The 19,829-nt window shown below is 42.9% G+C and overlaps 1 protein-coding gene across 3 annotated transcripts in view; it reads left to right on the top strand.

Annotated features, from left to right (window-relative positions):
* sdk1b (sidekick cell adhesion molecule 1b) overlaps nt 1–19,829 on the top strand; it is a 410,260-nt gene that overhangs the window by 377,618 nt on the left and 12,813 nt on the right. For all 3 annotated transcript variants that reach the window (XM_070550118.1, XM_070550117.1, XM_070550119.1), the window contains 6 exons: nt 7,517–7,620; nt 7,744–7,814; nt 8,552–8,690; nt 13,095–13,151; nt 13,258–13,359; nt 15,475–15,590. In XM_070550118.1, the coding sequence (XP_070406219.1) occupies nt 7,517–7,620; nt 7,744–7,814; nt 8,552–8,690; nt 13,095–13,151; nt 13,258–13,359; nt 15,475–15,590 (589 nt within the window). The remainder of the gene's footprint in view (nt 1–7,516; nt 7,621–7,743; nt 7,815–8,551; nt 8,691–13,094; nt 13,152–13,257; nt 13,360–15,474; nt 15,591–19,829) is intronic.

Here is a 19,829-nt window from a genome sequence, read left to right as displayed (position 1 = left end):
AATGGACACTCCCCTAATTATTCATAATATCAAGATTTAATTGCACCTAAACTCATGAGTTACAAAAACACTCCCTCCTCACAGTTGTTATGATGGTAAACTTGACGTATTAAACTTAACATGTTTTTGCACCAGGCTCTTAACATGGTTACTTCTGCTGTGAAGTTAGCATTTTTATGACCCGCACTTGTATAGTGCCTCTGAGAGTAAGGACTCCAAAGTGCTTTACAACGCAGTGTATCATTCATCCATTCACACACACATTGATGGTGATGAGCTACAATGTAGCCACAGCTCCAGTGGGGCGCACTGACAGAGGCGAGGCTGCCAAGAACAGGTGCCACCGGTCCCTCCGACCACCACCAGCAGGCAAGGTGGGTTAAGTGTCTCGCCCAAGGACACAACAACAGAATTCTCTGTCCAGAGCCGGGATCGAACCTGCAACCTTCCGATTACTGGACAACCCGCTCAACCTCACAGGGTTTCCCCCAGAAAATGAGTTAAGCCTGGTGGATTCGGGGAGTGGGGGTGCACTCTCTGTCCCGCAGCGCTCCTCCGTGGGGTGGGGGGGTTGCACACATCCCGCTGCTGTTTCTCACCAGCTGATGGAAGCTGCTGTTTCTAACAGCTCATGGAGGGCTCTAGTTTCATTGCGCCGTTCGTGTCAGCGGACACGGTAGGGTTGGGGAGGGAGGCGGGGCATGACGCTTAACCTGGCAGGTGGCCAAGCAAGCGCTGGGGAAAACCCTGCATCAGCAGACATCATCCAAAACAACTGGCATTAGTAAAGGTAGAAGAGTTGTTTATGAAGCTAAATGGAAGCACAAACAAATAAGCACAAATCGCACTGCTTTAAAATTGCCGTTACTAAACTCCCGACACGGAAAACACGGCAGAATCCCACCACAATGACGTAATCCACAGAGCTTTGTTGTTTCACACAGCGCCGTAAAAAAACTACGCGTCTTCTGGTCACCGAATGCCACAATTTACATGAGACAGTTGCTATTGTCCTCCGAATGGATTAAATCTGTACATCGATAGAATACAACTTTAAACGTTACTTTGGATACTTTTTGCGCTGACAGTGACATCATTCACAGCTAAAGCAGCAAAGTTTGATGAACAGGCAATATGCTGGCGTAGATTTCCCCGTCCCAGAATTTACCCTGAAGTTCTGACAATGGAAACGTGCCTAATGGGAACTTGCTCCTTTCTGGAGCCAACCCCGTAGTGGATGAGAGGGAAACTGCAACTTTTTTCACTTCTGTACTGGCTTTACTTTTGGCAAGAGTTTCCCCCTTGGAGCAGACAAGCGCCTTCATCTTACCAAGCTGTTTGTCTTAACTCGTATTTATAAAAGGATGTTTTCAATTTGGAAGGAGATTTGCCTCAGTGTGAGGGAGGGAGGCAAAATGATTTCACAAGGTTGATTTATTAGAAGAGACGGGCACATCAGTCTGGTAATAAGGGCCTCCAGAGTTAGCTATTCTCAACTTTACACACACACGCACACACACACACACACACACACACACACACACACACACACACACACATATATATATATATATATATATATATATATATACATGTGTGAGTGTGTGTGTGTGTGTGTGTGTGTGTGTGTGTGTGTGTGTAGTTGTTCTGTGTTCATTAATTCATTCACCTTGAACAGAGGAGAAATGCAGATATCGTTTTAATATTGCAATAAAAATACTTTAGCACTGGGGACGGTTAAGAAAGGTGAGGGATAATTGTTATTCAAGAGCTGATGTGGCCTTAGAAGACCACGGAAATAGCAAATCAAGTGTTAAAGAAGGTGAGAAGGTTAGGTTGGAAAAGGAACGCTATTATTAAATTGCTGAAGGCACCCTGTGGAGTTTTCAGCTCTTTTCTTGGGTTTAGTTAAATAGCCGCTTGTATTTTTTTTTATCATGAAGAAAAACAGCAAATATTCTCTAGCATACACAGGCAAAGTTGTCAGTTTTGCTCTTCATTTTAAAAAGTCCTCTTATTTTTGTATAGTTATTATCTTATTTCACTGACCAGTTTATTTCTGAGACATTTACTTCTGAGGATGGGTGCAAGAGGGTGCACACACACGCACACACACACACACACACACACACACATACACACTCACACACACACACACACACACACACACATACACAGAGAGAGGTAGAGAAGCATCCTGTGCAGGTGAAAATGCATCATGTGCAGAAATGCATCTATCAGCACAGAGTTAACCCAGTCAGTTAGGGATTGTCATCAAAGGTGTCAAGTAACGAAGTACAAATACTTTGTTAGCTTACTTAAGAAGAAATGTTGGGTATCTATACTTCACTAGTGTTATTACTTTACTTTTACTTTTACTTATGTACTTTATGTTTTACTTATCTGTAAAGCTTGAATTTATACTTTAGCTTCTACAGAAGTTTTTTAAACCCTAGTATTTATACTTCTACCTGAGTAATGAATGTGAAGACCTTTGACACCTCTGATTGTAGCCAACATATATCAGGGTCAAAGTATCGCCTGAAATGGAAGACCTAGATTTCAGCTAAAGACCTACATGCTGCAGACAAACGACCTTTTTACACTACGGTCAACTCGTTCTAGGCTGGGTGGGGTCATTGCATTTACTTTGGTGTTGTCCGTGTGTTGTTTGTGTGGAGCCGACTTCTTCTTTTGGCCCTGCTTCCCTGTGGTCCATTTCATGCTGTGCCGACCATACACATCCACCTATGGACTGACTGGCTGGCCAAAGTTATGTCACTCTTACGCCCACCTACAAGTGGGAGCCTTTGATTATCACGGGTAGAATCAGCCATCAGCGGCTTCCTGCGTGCTTGATTAATTATAAGTCATCTGGATGCAGTGGGGTAAAAGCTTTCTCTGACTGCAGCTTGGATTGGCCAAAGCTGCAGCTGCAGAGCGAGGACTGACCATCTGACATGGATGGGAGAGGAGCCCACGGCAGCACCTCTGCTCAGTGCCAAGCTGTGTGTTTCATGTCAGAGTCTCCAAGACTGCTCACGGCCATTTTTGTCTACTAACTTTTGGCTCTTAGGAATGATACCATGAGCTTCTCTGTGCCACTTTAGCAGTGCCTGCTCATGTTTTCATCCATGTCCGTATTCCCGAGAAGGCTATGCAAACACAACCTGGTCGCGCGGGCCAGGCTGTCTACAACTGGCCCGGCTGAGCTGTACAAAGGGGTATTGCAGCTAAATGATGGCGCCGTGAGGTCGGCTGCCGTCACGATTGCTCCGACCACCTCTTTCGTTTGTTTTGGTTTTTTCAAAGTTTGTTTTTGCGTTCTATATCGTTAAATTAATCACCATTGGGTACATTAGGTATGACAGTGCCACTCTTGTTTCTATTGATGTACAATGTACTCACAGTTCGGGGTTTTTAACTCCGGATCTGAGCTGGCCGAGTGAGATCTTGAGGGAGAACAACAGACGCGACGTGAAGCGGCGGCCTCGAGGGAAACGTGCCGGCGTCAGGAACAGGCTGAGAGCCCTTGCACACCGCACACCTCTGCCTAGCATCCTGCTCGCCAACGTCCAGTCACTGGAGAACAAGCTTGATGACCTCAGGGCCAGGATAAAGTTCCAGAGAGACATTCGGGACTGCAATCTCCTCTGCTTCATTGAGACATGGCTGACCTCAGCGGTGCCGGACTACACCATCCAGCCGGCCGAGTTCTTCTCGGTTCACCGCATGGACAGGACACGGGACTCGGGGAAGTCAAGGGGAGGCGGCGTGTGTTTAATTGTGAACAACAATTGGTGCAACAGTGCGAACGTTGTTCTTTTGACACGCTCCTGCACACCAAATCTGGAACTACTGTCCATCATGTGTCGTCCTTTTTATCTGCCTCGGGAGTTTACATCGGTCATTATAAGTGCCGTTTATATACCACCACAAGCGGACACGGACTCTGCCTTATGCAAGCTGCATGAGGCTCTCACCCAGCACCAGATACAACACCGGGATGCCGCGCTTATTGTGGCGGGGGACTTCAACAGTGCCAACCTCAAACGCGCAGCACCAAACTTTTACCAACATATCACCTGCCCCACCAGAGGTGAAAGGACACTGGGCCACTGCTACACTACGGTCAAGGACGGCTACAAGGCACAACCTCGCCCTCCGTTTGGCAAATCCGATCATGCCGCCATCTTCCTCATGCCAAAATACAAACAAAGGCTGAAACAGGAAGTTCCGGTTCAGAGGAAGGTCGCGTGCTGGACGGACCAATCGGTGGCTGCATTACAGGATGCACTCGACGACGCAGACTGGGACATGTTCAGAAACAGCTCCGATTATGTCAGTGTGTTTACAAAAGCGGTTGTGGGATTCATCGGGAAACTAGCGGATGATACCGTGGAGACAAGGACTATCACTACGTTTCCCAACCAAAAGCCGTGGTTGGATAAAACCATCCGCGAAGCTCTGAGATCCCGCACCGCTGCCTATAACACGGGACTCGCGACGGGGGACATGAACCCGTACAAAGTCGCGTCATGTCACCTGCGGAAGGCGGTAAAAGAGGCGAAGCAGCGCTACGGGAGGAAACGAGTCACAACTCCAACAGAGTGACTCTAGGAGCCTGTGGCGGGGACTGAGGACAATAACGGATTATAAAGCACCAAAAACCGGTATGATGAACGCGGACGCGACTCTGGCAGACGAGCTGAACATTTTCTATGCTTGCTTCGAGGCTGCAGCTAAGGACTCCAACGACGCTAGCGGCGCTAACGGCTGCACACAGGAAGATACTGCCATCACTGGAAACATGCTCGTCATCTCCGAGCATGACGTGAGGAGAGCCTTCAAGAGAGTGAACACCAGGAAAGCAGCAGGACCAGACGGCATCCCAGGTCGTATCCTCAGAGACTGCGCATACCAGCTAGCTCCTGTGTTCACTGAGATATTCAACATCTCTTTATCTCAGTCGGTGATCCCCACATGCTTCAAGGAGTCCATCATTGTTCCTGTCCCAAAGAAACCCCACCCTGCTTCTCTCAATGACTATCGCCCCGTAGCCCTCACCACAGTAGTGATGAAGTGCTTCGAACGCCTGGTCAGAGACTTCATCATTTCTTCACTACCAGACACACTGGACCCACTACAGTTCGCTTACCGTCCAAATCGTTCTACAGACGATGCCATCTGTCATCTCCTCCACACATCACTCACTCACTTGGACACTAGAAGGGGGAATTATGCTAAAATGCTCTTCATCGACTACAGCTCTGCATTTAATACCATAATTCCCTCCACACTCACCACCAAACTGGAGCACCTGGGACTGAGCTCATCTATGTGCCAGTGGATCTCCAACTTCTTAACTGGCAGACCACAGGCAGTAAGGATGGGCGGACATGTCTCAGCCCCCACCACTCTCAGCACTGGAGCCCCCCAGGGGTGTGTTCTAAGCCCCCTGCTGTACTCTTTGTACACATACGACTGTGTGGCCAGTACCAGCTCCACCACTATCATTAAGTTTGCTGACGATACCATCGTGGTGGGCCTGATCTCTGACAACAACGAGGCGGCCTACTTAAAGGAGGTCAGGAATCTGGAGACCTGGTGCAAGAGGAACAACCTCCTTATAAACGTCAGCAAAACGAAGGAGTTGATAGTGGACTTCAGTACAAAGCAGAAGAGGAACTACCAGATCCCCGTCATCAATGAGTGCCCAGTGGAGAGAGTGAGCAGCTTCAAATACCTCAGTGTTCACATCACGCAGGACCTGTCATGGTCCTGTCACATCAACACCATGGTGAAAAAGGCCCGGCAGCGTCTCTACTACCTCAGACGCTTGAGAGACTTCCGACTGCCCCCCAGGGTGCTCAGGAACTTCTACTCGTGCACCATAGAGAGCATCCTGACGGGGAACATCATAACCTGGTTCGGGAACAGCACCATGCAGGACAGACGAGCTCTACAGAGGGTTATTTGATCAGCTGAGCGCACCATCCGCTCCGAGCTCCCTGACCTGCACTCGATCTACAGCAGGCGGTGCTAGACCAAGGCCAGGAAGATCGTGAAAGACCTCAGCCATCCAAATAACAAACTGTTCTCTCTGTTGAGGTCAGGGAAGCGATTCCGCTCCCTGAAGACCAACACAGAGAGGCTGAGGAGGAGTTTCTTCCCGCAGGCAATACGATCTTTAAACCACACCACCACATAGTAAGTGCACACACATATGGTTCTCACACACACTGAACAGTCTGGACTTTGCTTAAGCACAGTTGCACTACAAAGTCACTAAAATGTGGTTTGCACAACTCTGGACATTATATATATATATTTTTCATTTCCATTTAATACTTGTTCAGCCTCTGTTTTGTACAGATATTTTTGTTTCTTCATACATTCTTATACATTTACTTACTGTGTATTTTGTTGTACAGTTGCTTTATTCTCAACTTCAACTTATATATATTTTATCTTATTCCTTCCCAGCTAAATTTACCTTTTATTCTAATTTGTATTGTATTGTGTATTTTGTTGTAAAGCTATTCTATTATTCAACTTTAATTCAGATATATTTTACCTTACTCTTCCCAGTTAAATTTACCCTTCATTTTAATCCGTGGTGTACAGTTTTTTTATTTTCAACTCTTAGGTCACGAGCAGTTGTGTAAGGCATTTCACTGCATTTCGTACTGTGTATGAATGTGTATGTGACAAATAAAATTTGAATTTGAATTTAAATTGTACCTGTTTTTTTCATTTCCTTCACAGTGAATGGTTATAAAATCAGTTGAAGAGAATAAAAACAAAAGTCTGTTCCTTGTTGAATCAATAATACTGCACCGGCAAGTAAAGATTTCATCCACACTCCTGTCACTTTGCATTGTGAGAATACCATCTTGTATAAAGATTTACACACGAGATTTTTACATTCAGTATTCAGATACTCAAGGTGTTCTGCAAATCAGTCACTGCAAAAGCATTGCTGTCGGGTTATTTGCAGATAAAATGTCTCAAAACGGTTAATGAAACTGAAGAAGTATTCTGAATTATGCATGAACATGATGATGCATGGGGCGACGGTGACACAGGAGTTAAGTGCTCGCCCCGTAATCGGAAGGTTGCAGGTTTGAGCCCCGCTCAGTCTGTCGCTGTTGTTGTGTCCTTGGGCAAGACACTTAACCCACCTTGCCTGCTGGTGGTGGTCGGAGGGACCGGTGGCGCCAGTGCTCGGCAGCCTCGCCTCTGTCAGTGCGCCCCAGGGCAGCTGTGGCTACATTGTAGCTCATCCCTACCAGTGTGTGAATGGGTGAATGACTGGTTGTGTTGTAAAGCGCCTTGAGGGGTTCCAGGACTCTAGAAGGTGCTATAGCAAATACAGGCCATTTACCACTTACCATGCAATAAGCCTCCTAGCCTTTAGAAACATTCAAATAAATGCACGTCTGTAAATATGAAGTAAATGACAGTATATGCCTCTGTGTCCTTCTACAAATCTGGTGGTTATTTTTGTCTGTAGGCTAAAGCCCTTCACGTCATACAAGTTTCGGATGTTTTCCACCAACGACGTAGGGGACAGTGTCCTCAGCAAGGAGACGGAGACTGTTACAACTCTGCAGGATGGTAAGAAGCAGCACGAGGCAAAATGAGCGAGGGGACTGAAGAATTGGAGATTTTAAATGATAATATTGTAGAATTGTACGGAGATAGACTGCTTGTCTGAATGTGTTTTCTTTTTCTTTCCAGTGCCTAATGAGCCTCCAGTGATACTGTCAGTGAAACCTTTTACTACTACCTCGGTGCTGGTGCAGTGGAAGGTATTTTCAGACTTCAAACACAAGAGTCCTTGATAAATACAGATCCACACAACTGAGCGTCTAGTCTAAGTCTAGTTTAATCATCTTCTTTGAGAGATAAATCCTGATGGACTTTTATTGCATGTGAATTTTTACTGCGTGTGTGTTTGTTTCTATCGATCAAATCATGAATTATTCAAGCAGGAAAGGTCACAGGGCAGCAAGGATAGATTGTAAAGACAGAAGGAGGGAGAAACAAAGGGACAAACAGTCGCCAGAAAGAAGGAGATGTCCAACTTTTAACGATTCTTCACCAGAAGGCGATTTGTAATAGGTCAAAAGGAGCTCTCAGCAATAAATCCAGCAGCACACAGGAAACAGAGAGGGAGAGAAGACCGTAGATACTTTCTCAGTACTTCACAGCTTGACTATCTTCCTTTCCTGTCTGTAAATGTCTTCTCTCATCTTTTGTAGTTTAATGTCAAAACAGAAAAAGGCAACAAAAAAACAAAGTCAGCAGCGATTTCATCACCCTTTACAAAAGTGCCAAACCTACTGAAGCATCTCTTCGCCTTTACAAGTCACCCCCAGACCGATACACTAACCTTTTAAATTGGACTGCTAAGAAAACATGAGTCTGCCATTCAGGCGTTTGTCACCTCACAGCACCAAAAACTGTGAGCACAGAACATGATTATCACTGTAGAAATGTAACACGGAGGTTTTTGCATGTTTGTACTTGTCTGCCTGTTTTCCAGCGTCCCAGTGAAGACAGCAGCAACGGAGTCTTGACTGGATACAGAGTGTATTACAGAGAGCTCCCAGCTAACACGTCTACTCTCACTGAAGCAGAAATTCAAACAACCAAAAACAACACCACAAGCGCTCTCATAATGAGTAAGTAGATCTCCTGCTAAAGAATCTGCATCCAAGCTCAATACCAAGGATTGTTAAACTTAAAGATGTATCAGCACCGACGGTATCGGCCAATGTCGGTGCCCTTTTGACCCGTCAGTGTCAGTCTGGTAAATAAGTGTGGGCTTTCTTTGTGAAGCACTTGGTGATTTCATCTGTGAAAAGTGCTATACAGTGGTCCCTCGTTTATCGCGGGAGTTACGTTCTAAAACTAACCCACAAAAGGCGAAATTAGCAAAGTAGCCAACTTTGGTTTTTACAATTGTCATAGATGTTTTAAGGCTGTAAAAGCCCCTCACTACACAGTTTATACACTTTTCTCAGACAGGTATTAATATTTTCACATTTTTTAACACTTTTCCTCCCAGCCGTGGATATTTTCTCATTTTAGGCATAAATTGTTCAACTGTGACCAGCACATATGGTTACCTCTTGCTTGTTCAAACAGCGACCAGCTCCGGACTCTGATTTGTTCTTTTCTCATCTAGTCCCGCCTGCCCCAATTGCTGATTGGTTCTTTTATCAGTTTGCAGTTCTTTTCCATTTTTTAATTGGATTTTTGTTAATGTCAATGTTCGTTGACGCCTTTTATTTACTGACTGAAAAGAAGCTACGAGGCCATGAAGGGTGAACTGTGCAATACAGGTGTTTGTAAACCCTCTCTGTATAGTTGCCAGTGCATAAGAAAGACTGAGGAACGTGAGACAACTTTGGGAGGGCCTGGCAACCAAATTACAATTAAGATAAAATTAAGTTGCAAAGAAATTGAAACATAATTCATAAGGAGGTAAGAAAATATTGATATACTGAAATATTGTATTATTTTATGTTATGATACTGAATCAATATTTAAATGCAGTGTGTAGATTTTTTATTGAGAATCTGCATGAAAACATTTACTGTGTTTTTGTGACGTGCAATTCAAACTCCGACTGCTAGGTGGCAGCCAGTGTTGCCAACTTAGCGACTTTGTCACCATTTCTAACGACTTTTCAGACACCCTTAACGACTTTTTTAAAACGACTAGCGACAAATCTGGCGACATTTCTGACCCCCCTCAGTTACTTTGACTACAACTTTGTAGCCGACTTTACCTGCAGATTAGAGATACATCTGAAACGACAGAACCGTCCTTCCTTCCACAGGATCAGAAAGAAAATGATCTGCGCATGTGCGTGCAGCATGATCACGCTACCCCCATTGACCAATCAAACCTTTTGTGAGTTTTCACGGGTCCATTATTTGAGATAGCCACCGGAGCTTCATAAAGGGCGACCGCTCCTTGCGCCATCCTGCCGCATTTCAGCAGCTGAGCTCGGCTGGCACTGGCAGGCAGCGTCGCACTCACACATGGCTTCTCGCACCACTTGTGGTGCATTCAAGGAGCATTGGAACTCTATGATGAGTTCAAAAACGTAGCACATTTAAAACTTTTATAAAAAAACAGAATAATACTGTAAGACAAACACCTCAGGTCACTGGCAGTTTGCATGTAACATTTCTGAATACTAAATACGGCCTGCTTCTTTTTACACAAAAGTATTAAAACAACAAAACCAAACAAAAATAAAAAATATATATATTATCTGTTAGGTCAATATATAGCACTGAATCACAACAGAAGAATACATCTCAAGGCACTTGAAAACTACAAGAGAAAATTCATTTCAATTCAATCATACATACATTCCTATCAATTTAATATTTTTGTGTTTGAGTTCCATTCTCTTCAGACAAAATAGAAATATTCCTTCCATTTTTTGTGCCATCTTTCCTTGATGTTTTAAAGGCTGCTGTTTCGCATTCTATGGGGTTTTTATTAGGGATGAGCGAGAACCCCACTATCTGTATCTGTTCAACCAACTAAATTATCTGTATCTGTACTCGGAATGGGCGTGGCATAACCCGGAAGTGGGCGTGGTTTACATCAATATATTATTTTAAGTCTGAAATTGATAAGGAATGATCAGAAGTTGATATGTGTATTGTTTATTTGAAAACTATTTACAGAGCAGCCTCAGAATTGAGATGAAATATTTTTGATCATAATAGTAAAGGAACTATTACAGAACAAGTGTTTCAATAAAATCAAAATATTAATATTTAAGTGCATGGATTAATACATCTGAACTCATGCAGTAGGAACTAGGAAATATGAAATGCTAGAACCAGACACAACTTTATGTATATTTTTTATTTTAATTTGATTTAACTGATTTTTTTTCTTAATGTTCTTGGCATTTTGCCACACAAAGTTAAACATAACAATGTTGATTAAGGTGTGTGTGTGAGAGAGAGAGAGAGAGAGAGAGAGATAGAGAGAGGGTGAGAGGGAGAGAGAGGGACTTAAAAAAATAAAAAACCCGACCGGAGCGGAGGTAGTGAGTGAATGATGCAGCACGTCAGCTCTGTCTTGTCAAATGCACCAGGTAAGTTACGAAAAAAGTAACTTTAAATATTCAACCGAAAAAGAGGCGAGCTGAAGAAAACCTAGGGAAAACTGAAGAAACGTGAGCAACAGTGAAGCAATCACAGCGAGATCCGTTACTGTCTGTGTGTGTGCGTGGATGAGCCGGACGGACTGCGCTCCCGGCCGGCTAGAGAGTTTTGTGTGTAGAGGGTTGCGCTCTATGTGACTGGCCAATCACAGAGCGTGAAGACAGTCAGTCACCCAATGAGGATTTTCCTTCAGCACGATCACAGATATTTACGAGGTTTACTCGTTTCATGCTCGTATTCGTCAAAAATGCATTATCCGTACCGGATACTCGTCTGAAACAAGTATCCGGCTCATCCCTAGTTTTTAATTTACTAAAAAATAAACTAAATAATTTTTTAATTAAATCATGCGGGTTTTAATTGATTTACTCTACAAGACCGGTGACATCATGACGCAAACCAGATGATGTCATTGCGTCGTATGCAAATTAGCATGTGACATCATCTGGCAACGTCTAGCGACTTTCGGGGGAACTTCAGCTACTTTCAGTCAAAAACAGTTGGCAACACTGGTGGCAGCAGTTTTTACCACTTTGATTCTGATGGAAAAACTAGATATTGCCATAACACTGGATGTGTCTTGGAAGCGTCAGGCCTGAGTTTTCTAATTAAATGCAGTCTTAAAAATTGCAAATATTGTTTGCCTTTTAGTATCATGATATATCATACCATGTATTGTGGTATATATCGTTGTCAACACATATCCTTAATCAGTGTTGTGCCCGAACGCGTTCATTGAACGATCGTTCATGAATTTGTTCTTTTTTTTTTTTTGTGAACGTGAACTGAACTCGTTCATGTTTTGCCTGACAAACTTAAAAGTGAGCGCTTTTGTCCGGGCGTACGTGAACGGATTTATGAACGCGTTCTTTCGCCATTCTAGCTCCAGATCTCCACGGAGCTTTTCCGAAGCCAAAGCCTAGCTTAAACATCCTGTTAACCATAGAGTTTATAAAAAGTAGAACCCGCAAATGCGGCCAAACATAGGCAGTAGCAGCTGGTGCGGCGTCTACTCTTCTATGTCTATGCTGTGTGGAAGAGTCAAAGTTCATTCAGAAAAATTTAAACGGGGCTTAACTGAAACATTATGCATTTTTTTAATGTTTTGCACTTTTAACATTGCACTTTGAGTTTGCTACTCAGCCTGGTTCCTAAGCGTGTTTAATAATTTCCCATTAAAAAACTGTTCAAATAATGTTTTCCTCATGTTCCTCATATACTGTAGGGTAAAAACTGCAGCTGGGTATGAGTGTGGACTGAAGGGGTGCCAACTTTTGGAAAATTATTTCATAAGTATATATATAGATAGATAGATAGATAGATAGATAGATAGATAGATAGATAGATAGATAGATAGATAGATAGATAGATAGATAGATAGATAGATAGATGATAGATAGATAGATAGATAGATAGATAGATAGATAGATAGATAGATAGATAGATAGATAGATAGATAGATAGATAGATAGATAGATAGATAGATAGATAGATAGATAGATAGATAGATGATAGATAGATAGATGATAGATGATAGATGATAGATAGATAGATGATAGATGATAGATAGATGATAGATAGATAGATAGATAGATAGATAGATAGATAGATAGATAGATAGATAGATAGATAGATAGATAGATATAGTTATATTATAACTGCAATAATTGTTATTTATTGCAGACTGCAGCCTTTATAATTCGGTATCTGCTCATCTAGACTGGCAGGTGGACAATTTTCTGTTCCAAAATCTAGAGTCCCTTGGAGAACAGAGAAGCACGAATGTTTTTAAATTTCTATAAATCTGCAGTAAAATTGTAGTTTTATATTGAACTTGAAGCCTGACTGATTTTCCCTCCATCTGTTTTTGTCTCACTCTTTAAAAAGCCAAGAGCACCTTCAAAATGGTCAGTGGGGCCTCGCTCACTGAGTTTGAACTGACACGTAAGTGATCCATTCTGATGATTAACGCTTGAAGCAGGAACATAAAGCAACGACTATTTTAAGAGCTTTTACTCTCCTAAAACCAATGTTTGTTGTTTGTTTGCAGAACTAAAAAAGTTTAAACGCTATCAGATCGTGATGACGAGCTACAACATCATCGGGGAGAGCCCACCTTCTGACCCGATTGAGGTGTCTGTTGGAGAAGCAGGTAGATGAAAAGATATTTGTTGTGTCCACTTATATAACATATTAACACGAGTTTCTCATAATGTCATTAATTTTTTTTTTCTAATTTCAAGTGGTGAATTTAATAATTCATGTACGCATGAAAGCATGTAACTTCTCTAGATTTGTAATAAAGCAACTCTGTCTCGTGGTCTACGTAACGGGCTACTTTTGCACCTTTTAGTGCTAATATTACAGCGTCTTCAGTAGCAGATGAATAACATGTTCTTGGACTCATCTTATCAAACTTAACTTAAGAAAAACACCACGGACTTCTCCATGAATTTTTTTGCCCTGCCCACGTGCTCAGACACACCCACGTACCTGAGAAGGATATGTCAACAAAACCTGGCCGTGAGGGGGGCCAACTCTACCAAGACCGGATCCCAGCCAGGCCATATGAGAAGACGCCAAAATGTAGCATGCCCAAAAGCCTGAGTCGTCTCCAACCTGCTTTCCTATGTGAATTAGTAATGTTGTAAATGCCACAGAGAAACGGTTCATTATGAGAAAAGCTAGTTTAACGCACCATAAACTTAGATACACACCCTTCAATCTGCACATACCAATCCAGTGTCTGCAATGTATAAACGTTGGTTACAGTTATGCAAACAGCAGAAACATGCTAGCTTAAGCTGCTGCTAATGCTAGCCTGAGCTGCTACTAATGCTACAGCTACAGCTAATGGCCTTGTTGGACAAAAGGAAAACAACAAAGAAGGATGTTGGAGCAACACTTACATTCTGAGATGTATTGGGAATCTCCAGACTTTCATTGAGTGCTGGAAAGATCCACAGCTTGTGGTCCTTGTCCTTTTTCTTGTTTATCCACAAACCCCGCTCTACAGCCAGCTCTTTGTTGCTCGTTCATCCAAACTCTTGTGCAACAAAGGCTACATTGCTCCCACTCATGTTCCAGGATGACCAGACTTTTAATGAGTGGCAGATAGATCTACAGTCCAACAGTCCCCAACCACCCCTCACCCCTAACCACAGTCACCCCACCGTCACAAAGCCACACACTTCCTTATCCATGTAACCATATATTTTATGTAGAGGGTCAAAAAACAGTTTCAGATAGGAAATTAACATCCTAGGACCCCTTTAAAGTTCCAGATATCTTATTCAACCCCGCTGAGGTTTGTACTTTGACACCACCGTGTTTCAAAGGTTTAAAAATTAAAGTTTCTTATCAGTTTATTTATTTTTTTGCTCTTTCATTTGACTTTTGGTGCAGTAGTTTTTGTGATCTTTTCAACAGCAAATTAATTATTTTGTGATTTAAAAAGCTAGGAGAACAGAGTCAATAGTTGGTATGATTTAAAATTGCAAGATGTTTGTTTTTTTCTCTCTCTCATTTTTCCTCACATCCTAATGTTGCCCCTGAGTAGAATTATCCTTTAGAGTCTCATTCACATTGGCTAGTTGTGTGTGTGCTTGTGCATGTGTGTGTACACGTCTGAAACACAACACAAGGTCAACTATTTGGTAGTGACGGCCCAATGCCTATTTTACTTTCACTGGAAAGTCAAACCATGAATCCATTAGAGAGACATGAGTGCAAATATAGCCATCTGTCTCCTCTTCCACACACACACACACAAAGAGAAACACAAGCTGTACGCCTGTCCAGACAGAATAACAAGAACAAGACTGTTGTAAACCACAAGCAAGAGTGCAGCTTAACATTGTTTCTCTTACATTCTCACTCATCAGCAGTGAGTGTGTGTGTGTGTGTGTGTGTGTGTGTGCGTGTGTGTGTGTGTGTGTGTGTGTGTGTGTGTGTTGTATTATGTGCAAGTGTGTTTTTAGAGTTTAGTAGGCCATACATATCTCATAGTCGGAAGTGAAAGGTGAAGATAAGGGAGGGGGAGTCAGAAAAGCCTGGAGGGGAATGATGAAATGGGGTGATATGGACTGTTCTCCAGCCTCAGGTGCATGCTGCTGAGTGTTCATGCGTATGTGCGGTACAGTGGAGTAACAAGGTACTGCCTTAGGCCCAGTCTAATTGGCAGGGTAGAACATATTTTTCTTGCTTTCTGTTCTTTAACATGCAGCAGCAGCATACGCATTAACAGGAATCTCTTGCCCCGCTGCAGCTCCATCGGTGGCGCCTCAGTCTATCAAAGTGTCAGCCGTGTCTCCCTCCAGCTTGGAAGTGACCTGGGACACGCCGCCCCTCGAGACCCAGAATGGACTCATCCAAGGATACAAGGTGACTCTCAGGAAAACAAGCACAAGCGTACATACACACAAAGAATACATATGCCTGCCTGGGGAAAGGCAACGAGGACTCTAACACACACCCTCGGATAAGTACTTAGTGTGTGTGTCCACACCAAGTACACAGCACTGTCTGGGCCTTTGTTTAAAATGTCTATCTTTGAGTGGGTTTACTTTAAGTGTCCTAGAGTCCAGAGAGAATAAAATAATCTTTTCAATGTTTCTGTATCATTTTTCTGCCCGTCTCTCTGCATCAGTCCCTCCATCCAACTCTGGCTGTTGGAACGTTGGACAAAAGGATATATGTCCCGATTTAGACACATTTGTGTTAGCCAGTATTAAGGGACACAAAGAAAGTGTGGATTTTAGTATTTGCAGAGTGAAAGGCTGAGACAAGCTAGTGATCCCCTTAGAATCCAGATTAGAGAGTAAGATCGAGGTTTAAACCAGCGAACGGATGCATATGGAGAGGATAGTGTGGGAGCACGGATGAGAAGAGGAGAACAAAGAAAGAATAGTCAAAAAAATTATCTCTTGTCTGCAGTCTGATGAACAGCAAACTTTACAGCCGGTGTCTACGGACACATTTGCTGCAATTAAGTAAAAAAAAAATGTCCATATCAGCTGTTAAAGGTGGCACACTGCAAATTGTTCCGAAGCGATTAGTAAAAATATAAATAAAAGCATGATGAGGTTTACTCATGACAGCTTCAAATGAGTTTTTCTCAGTGATCCTGAAGATCTACTTAAACAGATCCATCAGAGGGAATTACTAAATAACATTTTGCTCTACATCACTGTTGGGTATAACAAGATATGTGATCGTTTTTTTCTAGGTTGGAACATTTATGTGGAAATATCCCTCTGTATGCAGAAGGTAATGCCGTCTGATCCTCAACTGATGCTGCAGATGAGTTATTGTGCATCTCATTTCAGTACGAGCTGGTGGAAGGATAGATACGGTATAATGCTGCCCTCAAGTGCTGCTCAGAAGCTGCAACGTTCAGCTGTAGAAGCTGTAAATATGGCTTATGGTGCTCTATGGTGCTATCTATTTAGAATAATAGGAAAATGGATCCCTTTGTGTGACACTTGGCTGCTGTTTTAGTTTTATCTGCGTTGGCAAGAGACACAGAGCGATGCACCACTCCGTTTGCCAGAACGAAGCGTATACATGAATGGAGCTTTCTCTCTGTTTGAGCTGGCGTCACAAATCAGTACATTTGACCTATTTTCCAATAAATTTGTCTAGTATTACTACATTTATTGATTATGATATGACAGATATGTCTTAGAAAGTTACAGTTTGATGCCGAACAGATTAGTAATTATCTATTAACGTCTATTCTGCACTGTCACTAGATCAAGTTTCAATCCCTTTGTTTTGAAAAGGTCACGTAACACCATCTGATCACAGATGAGCTGAGAAGCCGTGTGCTGCAGGTTTAGAGGCATAATTCGTTTTTAGTTAAGGTTTCATAAAGAGATATGCCAAAGGGTTACAGCTGCACATGTTCACCGTTCTGTTCTCCTGGATCTTTATGTTTTATATTTATCTTATCTTGACAAAATCATTTAAATTCAGATTTTTGTGAGGAATTGCCTCAGAATATTTCAACTAATAAACAGAAACTTTCCTATTAGTGGCAGAATTAGTTTCAAAGAAACACAGGAAAAAAAGTGATATAAGCAATAATCTTAAAATGAAATAATCACAAAACAGTCAAATGGCTCAATGAACCAAAGAGAGATTACACTCAAACAGATTTCCTTCTAACCCCAAAATTCCACTACCTCCGCTCCGCTCCGCTCCGGCACGAACTCCGCAGCAAAAACGGTCCCGTGCTCAATCAGAGCTGTTCCACTACTGCGGCCGTGCGGCGCAGTGCGCCGCCCGCCGTTCCGCCATCTGGCAAAAATAGGATCGATTCTAGTTTTGCCGGACGCCGGAGCACCTCCGCAATGGACAGAAATCACAACCGCCCAACAGGAAAAGGAGCAAGCACAACTTCCGTTATTTCACAATAAATTGTTCAACAAAAGGCGTTTTTTGTTTCATATGCACAGGTTTAACAACTATCAATGGTGGTTGAACTTTAAATGCACAAAAATAAGCCATAAATACAGTTTCCACTATCAAAGTAGTCACACTTTGTTGATCCAAACACTGCTGATCTCTCAACACAAATGATGGGCAGATTAAACAGATCATTTCGATGCTTCTCCCTCACAACGGGTGTTTGGATCTAACTTCCGCGTTTATTGCTCGGACTGTATCGCAAGATCTCGAAAATCCCGCGCATGCCTGTTTGCGCACCTCAGGTCTCCGCACCAGAGCGGAGCCGTTGTAGAGCGGGAATAGTATAATTTGAGTTCGGAAGCAAGTGGAAAGCGGGGGCTGAGCGGAGATAGTGGAATTTTGGGGTTAGCAGGCTGAGTGGAGGCCAGTTTTTCTCCTTCAAAGGAGTGGAACACTGAAAACCAATTTTTTAATTTTTCTTTCTGATTATATTCGGTCAGTCTGTTTGCCATGCAGACTGAACATAAAATAGTCTCCTACACCTATCTCCTGCAGTAGCTTCTGAAAGAAAACAGTCTGTCACTTAACATTCATGGACTCGCCCATCTTGGCTCACAACGGGGAAGGATGTTGTTGGTTTAGTGTCTAGGAAACAGCAGAAAACATCTGGACTAGTATATGCTAACCCTTACCATTAGCAACTCCACCACACAGCAGAAGCTCCTCCAAAGTTCATTACATCAGCCTACAATATAACAGCCTACAGGAATGGAACTTAGCTTCGGTCAACAACAATGACGTTTCACAAGTACACGAGTACAAAAGTTTAGACAAGTACGTATACAGTGGGTATTGAACATATTCAGACCCCCATCAATTTTTCACTCTGTTATATTGCAGCCATTTGCTGAAATCAATTAAATTAATGCTGTTACTCATTAATGTACACACAGAACCCCATATTGACAGAATAACACAGAATTTTAGAAGTTTATGCAGATTTATTAAAAAAGACTAAGTGAAATATCAGATGGTCCTAGGTATTCAGACCCTTTGCTGTGACACTCATATATTTAACTCAGGTGCTTCCATTTCTTCTGATCATCCTTGAGATGGTCCTGCACCTGTCAATATAGGACCTTACGGCTCACAATGCATGTCAGAGCAAATGAGAATCATGAGGTCAAAAAAACTGCCTGAAGGGCTCAGAGACAGAATTGTGTCAAGGCACAGATCTGGCCAGGGTTACAAAATCATCTCTGCTGCACTTAAGGTTCCTAAGAGCAAAGTGGCCTCCATAATCCTTAAATGGAAGACCCTTGTGACACCAGAACCCTTTGTAGGGCAGGCCATCCAGCCAAGCTGAGCTACCAGTGGAGAAGAGCCTTGGTGAGTGAGGTAAAGAAGAACCCAAAGATCACTGTGGCTGAGCTCCAGAGATGCAGTCAGAAGATGGGAGAAAGTTGTAGAAGGTCAACCATCACTGCAGCCCTCCTCCAGTCAGGGCTTTATGGCAGAGTGGCCCGTCGGAAGCCCCTCTCAGAGCAAGACACTTGAAAGCCTGCATGGAGTTTGCTAAAAGACACCTGAAGAGATGGTGAAAAATAAGATTCTCTGGTCTGATTAGACCAAAAATAACTTTTTGGCCTTAATTCTAAGCTGTATGTGTGGAGAAAACCAGGCACTGCTCATCACTTGACCAATACATTCCCCACTCTGAAGCATGGCAGTGGCAGCATCATGCTGTGGGGGTGTTTTTCAGCTGCAGGGACAGGACGACTGGTTGCAATCAAGGGAACGATGAATGCGGCCAAGCCACTGCCCCCTGTTTGAGACTGAGTTTAACACCGTGTTAAATACTGCACATTTGTTTAAAAGAACCAGTTTTTACTAAATTACTGATATTTTAGGGCAGCTGTGGCTACATCATAGCTCATCCCCACCAGGGTGTGAATGTGTGTGTGAATGACTGACTGTGTTGTGCAGCATCTTGGTGGGTTGTAGAACCCTAAGAAGGCCCTATACAAATACAGGCTATTTACCAAGAAGAACATTTTGCTTGAAATCCAGATAAACTGTAGCAAAAGATTTTGTTCTGTAGGTCGGTCTAGCCATGCTCAACTGAATCCTCAGCAGTTCAACCATTGGACTGAAAAATCGTGAGTCCGGCCAATCACAGCACTCTCTGTTTGTAGAGAAACACCAGACTAG

This window comes from Nothobranchius furzeri, chromosome 4, assembly GCF_043380555.1.
Source record: "Nothobranchius furzeri strain GRZ-AD chromosome 4, NfurGRZ-RIMD1, whole genome shotgun sequence".
NCBI lineage: Eukaryota > Metazoa > Chordata > Actinopteri > Cyprinodontiformes > Nothobranchiidae > Nothobranchius > Nothobranchius furzeri.
Note: the sequence above shows the minus strand (reverse complement) of the source record. Positions and strands in the feature narration are given on the sequence as shown.